Below are 7129 nucleotides of genomic sequence, written 5' to 3' on the forward strand. Positions count from 1 at the left end.
GGGGGGCCCCCCCCCCACTTGTGGGGGGGACTCTCCCCCCCCCCCTCCATCCCCCCCCCCCCCCCCCCCCCCCCCCCCCGCCCCCCTCTCTGGCACCGGCAGCGCGCGAGGATGAGCGGCGGCAGCAGCAGCGGAATGGAGAGCTGGGGCGCGCTGTTGTCGCCGTTGGCGGAGCGTGGCGGCGGCGGGGCGCAGGCTAGACAAACTCATAGAACATCTTTCGTCGTCTCTACTCTCGCTCCTACTCGCTCCTACTTATCCGTCTCGCTGCTGGCTGTGATCAGACAGCTTATCGCGGTCGGTCTGTCACTGGAGGCCGCTTGTGTTACCTGTGCCGGCCAGGACACTTTTCCCTTTTGCCCAGTGCTTTTCTCTCACAGCAACCGATGCCCCTTGCAAGGACGGTGTTCGTAATTGGACCGAGTGACGACGCTGACGCTCCGTAAAGGGAGAGGCCCAAATGTTTAGTAAAATTGAAAATTATGGTAAAATTGAGGGAAAAAGTTGGCCTCGTTTGCCACTTGTCTTCTCACACGTGTGGACTTGTGCACGTGGAAACCTGTGCACGTGGAAACCTGTGCACGTGTACCCATCGCCTCTTCAAAGTGAGATTGGCCCCCGCTTTGACCCGGTCTGCAACGCTTCTCAACACACCGTTCATTCACGAATACCTTTATATCTTCACTCGCCCGCAACTAGGCCAGCTGCCTGCACATCATTGCATTGCACAAGATATTAAATTGAGCACAAGAGCGCACGATGAACGGAAGCAGGTCGCTGGTTCATACATACACATACATACACATACATGGATTGCAACGTCCGTGAGGCGAGCTTCTCACGCATTTATAAATCAAAAACAAAGCATAAAACCCTCAACGCACTACAGTACTACTGTCACGAGCGGCAAGCGGCCATCGCACTTCGATACTAGTACTTACACCACTAGCTTACACCACTACCTTCATGATAGCAACCAGATTGCCCACCCCTGCAACTGCGACCCCGTGATCGTGGTCTATCTGCAAGTCTCGTGGATCGTCTAACTGGGCCAAGACGGCCTCGGACCCATCCTCTCGCAATTGCACAATTCTTCCCTCCTTTGCAAACTCCCTTAAAAATATTTCTGATCTTCGTCCTGCGCGGGAAGCAGTATCAAAGTCTGCCATGTTCAGGAACCGAGCCACGATTTCTTCCCAATCCTCTTCCCACCCGGTATGAAGTGTGATCCCTCTCTCCACGTCCCACACCCGCACATTCCTGTTATACGATCCAGATACCACACGTCTTCCGTCCCCACTCATCGCAACGCTACACACATAATCCGTGTGTCCAACTAACGCCTCCCCGACTTGTGCTCCCGTCTCCACGTCCCACACCCGCACGCTCATGTCCTCCGATCCAGATACCACACGTCTTCCGTCCCCACTCATCGCAACGCTAAGCACCCCCTCCGTGTGTCCAACTAACGCCTCCCCGACTTGTGCTCCCGTCTCCACGTCCCACACCCGCACGCTCATGTCCTCCGATCCAGATACCACACGTCTTCCGTCCCCACTCATCGCAACGCTATCCACCGAACCCGTGTGTCCAACTAACGCCTCCCCGACTTGTGCTCCCGTCTCCACGTCCCACACCCGCACGCTCCCGTCATACGATCCAGATACCACACGTCTTCCGTCCCCACTCATCGCAACGCTACACACCCAACCCGTGTGTCCAACTAACGCCTCCCCGACTTGTGCTCCCGTCTCCACGTCCCACACCCGCACGCTCTTGTCCTCCGATCCAGATACCACACGTCTTCCGTCCCCACTCATCGCAACGCTCCACACCTCACCCGTGTGTCCAACTAACGCCTCCCCGACTTGTGCTCCCGTCTCCACGTCCCACACCCGCACGCTCATGTCCTCCGATCCAGATACCACACGTCTTCCGTCCCCACTCATCGCAACGCTATCCACCGAACCCGTGTGTCCAACTAACGCCTCCCCGACTTGTGCTCCCGTCTCCACGTCCCACACCCGCACGCTCTTGTCATTCGATCCAGATACCACACGTCTTCCGTCCCCACTCATCGCAACGCTATACACCCGATCCGTGTGTCCAACAAACGCCTCCCCGACTTGTGCTCCTGTCTCCACGTCCCACACCCGCACGCTCTTGTCGAACGATCCAGATACCACACGTTTTCCGTCCCCACTCATCGCAACGCAATGCACTCTCGACCTATGACCGTGGAAACTTCTCAATACTTTCTTCCCCGACGTACTCCACAGCCTTAACGTCCCGTCTTCATATCCCACAACAACATTCTCCTTCCTCTTACAGAGAGTTGCGCAGGTGGCTCTTGTCACGCTCGGGTTTTCTGCAGCCACGCTCGGGTTTTCTCCAGTCACTTCGGAGGTTACACTTCCAAAGCACATTCCAAAATATGCCCTCAAACGTCGACACATTTTGCGCCTGCTTGCTTCAAGATCCCCTGGGCCCTGGCTCTCCGTTTCGAACTCGCCTTCTAATTGACTGCTTCTTTCATTGGCCCCTGGGCCCTGGCTCTCCGTTTCGAACTCGCCTTCCAATTCAACCATCTTCGTCTCCTTCTCAGCAGATTGCGTGAAAACTATTACTGTTACTTCTGCCGGGAGCCGCGCCACTTGACATCCATACACTTCACCACTGGAATCCATGCCCACTTGAATTTCAGTACTGAAATATGGCAGAACAATCTGCTCCACCATCTTTCCATCGGCTCGCGCTACACACTCACTCACAGGCCGCACCCACGGCCGTGGTGCGTATCTCTCAATTTCCTCCAGCATTTTTCGCACACAACTTGAATCCCGTGCCTTGTGCTTCACTCGCCCATATAGTTGAAAGTAAATCCCGGCACTGTTTTCACCACAAAACGGTACACTCAGTCGCGCCGCCCGCATCATCAAAACCATTCCATCCACTGCATCCTCATCTGCCCGTCCCATTCCCACCTTCCCGCTTCCTCTTTTCCCCTTCAAGTCTCTACTCAATCCCTTCACAGCTTTCTCGTATTGCCAAACCCCGCCTCTCCGCATCACTGTCTTCACCCATCGCGCACTCAAAAATAGCCTCTTCAGATCCTCTACACACCCACCCTGTTGCAAGACACGATATATATTCTCGAAAACATACTCCTCCCGTGCGCTCTTCCCCTCTCCGTCTCGGTCCTCACTCATCGCAAGCAACCCTTCTCCTGCCCTGCACACATCCGCCATCTTCTTATACCACTCTTCTACACCCTCCTTCTTCTTCGCTTCTTCCACCGCGAAATCGTGCGTCAGATCATGCACCCGCAACCCACCACAATCCTTCTCATACTGCACTTCTACTAGTCCAACCCTTTCCATCTCCTTTGAACACCTTTCCGTCCGCTCCTCGTCCATCTCCCACAAATCTCCAACCAAGCTCAAAGGTATCCGGTCTTGCTTCTTCATAACGCACAGACTCCGGTGCATTTTTCGAAACGAAAATTCACCAACTGTCTCCCCACTCCTTCCCACATCGGCCTCCAGGATATCTAGAGACGTATGCAATGTCCCATCCAACGACGAATATCCGTCCTTCGGACTCTCCCCGCGAATCGTGTTACGACTCTTCATCTTCGAAAGGTACGCCCCCCATGCTTCTGATACTTCTCCCTCCCATCTTTCCCTCACGTACCTCACGCTCGTTCCCGCCACGTTCAGCGCAAGCGGCAATCCGCCACACATTTTCAGTATTTCACCCACGGCTTCCTTGCATCTCACATCATCCACTTCCTCTCCATTTGCCTCACTCGCGTGCACAAGCATCTCGACTGCTTCTTTCCCTACCTTCTCCCTCGGCTCGAAAGCAACCCGCTCCCCAATCTGACGCAGCTCCTTATCCCTCGTGGAATACAGTAGTCTGCTCCTCCTTCCCCCGCTGCCCCCCGCAGTCTCAGCCAGAACAGACAACTTTTGAAGGATATTCGCGTCTATATCATTCACCACCCACACATCATCAATGATGAACAGGCACACATGACTACAAAACCACGCTTGTACCTTCGCTAACACCCTTTCAAACTCGCTCTGCTCTCGCATTTCCACAGCCGTCTGGTTCCCACCGGACGCTTCCACAATCAGACACAGTTCTTCAATCAGCCGTCCCACGTTTCCATCTTTCCCCAACAACATGAAGTACACTCCTCCCGAGAACTCTGCCATAATCTCAACGTCGTGCGCGATCGCTCGTAGAGCACATGTCTTCCCGACTCCGCCCTGTCCCACTGCTGTCGCACCCACTTGCTTGTTCCTATCTCTCCGTAGCACAGCCGCTTTTAGACGCGACTCACACGTGTTTGGTAATCCATCGCTCCCCCGAGAATCAAGCTTCACACATATCGACGCAGGATTATGTTCGGCTCTTATCGACGCCCTGAACATATTACCCGTGCCTCGTCTGATCGACTCGACGGCCGTGCGAGTATCGATGCCCGTGCTTGCTTGTACAATACGTTTGTGAAGGCGGTCCGCTTCTTGCTTTCGCTTCTCTAGGACTTCTCTATCTCCCATTGCAGAGGCGAACGCACCGAGTCTCGCTTTTGGGTCTTTCGACTCTTTCTGCAGCTCAGCGAAGGACTTCAATATGAAGCTTGAGATGTCCGCGATTTCACGTCGGAGCAAGCCCGTGTGCTGCGACGACGTTCCATGGATCGGCATCTTTTCAAGCTCCGTGATGTCTCTCTGCAAGTTGGTGTACGCGGTGAGCATTTCGGTAGAGAGCGTCTTGTTTTTCTTGTAGGCTTGGTGTCGAGCGATGAGACTTGCGATGAGGCGGACGACTTGCTCAGCCGGGCCGGTGAGGCCCAAGATACTGCATGGATCAGCCATGGTGTCTGGGATTATGGGGTGTTGTTCGGATTCGAGTAGGTGGCGGTGGCAAAGCGGCGCTTGCTCTTCTCAATATCTCCCTCTCTCCGAATCTCTTTCTCTCTTGTTGTTGTTAGTCGTTGTTCGTCGTTGTTTGTCGTTCGTGGTCTTCTCGCAGAGGGGGCGGGGAAGGTTTGCTTCCACTCTTGGCGTTGCGAATATGTGCAGTACGTTCAGTGGGCTACAGCAATTTTAGGGCATGTGCCCGCTTGACAGTGATTTTCGGAGCGATTTCCTACATTCATTCGTCAAGGGAGAGGGCGGCGGTTGTGCGGATTGTTGCTGCGGTGTTGGCACATCGTGAGTTTAGTAAGGGTGCTCTCGCGACGCACTGACAAGAATTTTACGACAGCAACGAGGCTGCAACGAGGGCTGCAAGGGGTATGATACAGTGCTGTACTCCAGGGGCTTGTCCAGTCCATCGGTAATACAGTACAGTACTGCAACGAAAGCCGTAGGACGATACGAGTAAAGTTTACAGTACCCTCGCGGTGGGCACGTACCCCGCCTGAAGGTCCCCCCCAAGTCGAGTCATGCGCCGAGTGGGCAGCTGGACTTGTTGGACACCGTCGCGGCGAGAACCGGTCTGCGAGCTTTGATGGACAAGATAGAAAGCTCGCCCACATGCAAAGTGACGCGCGACTGTCTCAAGCCATTCAGTGCCGCCAACCCGGCAGAGACGGCGCAGGTCGCCGAGAGACCCCAACACAGGGACGCCCGAGCAATGATTGCCCGCACGCACTTGGTGGCGGAATGTCCCCGGATTCAGAAGCGTTGGTTGGTGCCAACTCCAGCAAGACAGGCCGGACGAGGACATGGGGGGGGTTCCAGGCAGGCGGCCGGCAGGGGTCCGGCAGTGGAAGCTGTCGGTGCGATCCGTAGGCGTGAATTTGTAAAAAGAATTACAGATATCCTAATTCAGTTGCCTCATGTTCCTATCAAAACGTTCTGTAATGCCCAAATCTGAATCACAGATTCGAACGTGTCCCTCCTGCTCCAGGCGCCAGGCATAAGAGTTCATGATAAAATGTGGCAAGTGACGGTTTTTTTCTAGGCATGTCTGGTGAAAAGGCCGTACCCTACCCAGTCCTTCACCGATTTTGACTTTTTAAAGCTCAATAAACACATAAAGCGCGCATATACAGTACTGTAGCTTTACAACTGTAACGAAATCACATCATGTGTTCATTCAAGGGAATAAAGTCACTTAAATGAACCCCTTTTACAGGTCTGAATCGCATGGAAACTAATTTGGCAACCTCAAGTAATGGCCGTGGCCCGAAAAAAACTCTTTATTCTAACAGTCAAATAATGTCCGTTAACTATTTTGGCAAACACAAACTATTTTGGCAACGCACTGCTTCCCTTTTTTGCCGCACTTTTCCGGAATGGCGATGATGGGCGGCTATCGATCGATATGGAAAAGCATATTACGTTGTAATTGCACGCCACAGCCTGGATTTTTGGCGGACAAGCGAAAGTAATGGGCTTTCGAATGGCGGTAAAAACAGAAACGGCGCGCAGGTTGTGATCAGTCACAGAGCTACCAAGGTTAGCAAGTGGCGGGGGCGGATCTGGGTGACTCGGTTTCGGAAAAGTGTGGCAAAAAGGGGAAGCAGTGGGTTGCCAAAATAGTTTATATTTGCCAAAATAGTTACCGAACTGTTATCGCTGTCGAAGTGAGTGGAGTATACGCTACTGCGTAGGCGTGCAAATTCAAGTGGTGGTGCAATTGCTGTGGAAATAAAGAGGGTCTTAGCTCTGTTGTAAATAAAGATGTAAGGTATATGATAAGGTACACATTAAGTTAAACAAACGGCATACACCGATGCTGTAAGTAAAGAGACGTTAAATTAAAACAAAGGACAAATTACAGTTACAACGCTGCTTACAGTAAATGTTTACTCGGTGACATTTCCGGGTAAACATTTACTCGCAAGCAGATTAACATTTACTCGGTGTCGAGTTGATGGTTGCCAGTAAATGTTTACTCGGTGACATCTCCGGGTAAACATTTACTCGCAATCAGATTAACATTTACTCGGTGTGGAGTTGATGGTTGCGAGTAAATGTTTACTCGGTGACATTTCCGGGTAAACATTTACTCGCAAGCAGATTAACATTTACTCGGTGTCGAGTTGATGGTTGCAAGTAAATGTTTACTCAGGAATTTTACCTAGTAAACATTTACTCGCAAGCAGATT

General features: G+C 52.7%; 2 protein-coding genes; one reads left to right on the top strand and one right to left on the bottom strand.

Moving 5' to 3' along the window:
* The first annotated feature begins 135 nt into the window (after positions 1–135).
* Positions 136–414, top strand: CHC_T00003691001 (hypothetical protein). Its single transcript, XM_005714539.1, has one exon. It carries the CDS (start codon positions 136–138, stop codon positions 412–414), a length of 279 nt encoding a protein of 92 aa, XP_005714596.1.
* A 395-nt stretch (positions 415–809) lies between these two features.
* On the bottom strand, positions 810–4886 carry CHC_T00008664001 (WD40-repeat containing protein). XM_005714540.1 is given in 2 exon segments: positions 810–950; positions 951–4886. 1 exon segment carries the CDS (start codon positions 4884–4886, stop codon positions 951–953), a length of 3936 nt encoding a protein of 1311 aa, XP_005714597.1. The 3' UTR covers positions 810–950.
* Between the last annotated feature and the right edge of the window lie 2243 nt (positions 4887–7129).

The sequence above is a fragment of the Chondrus crispus genome, genomic scaffold, assembly GCF_000350225.1.
Source record: "Chondrus crispus Stackhouse genomic scaffold, scaffold_2, whole genome shotgun sequence".
In the NCBI taxonomy this organism is placed as follows: domain Eukaryota; phylum Rhodophyta; class Florideophyceae; order Gigartinales; family Gigartinaceae; genus Chondrus; species Chondrus crispus.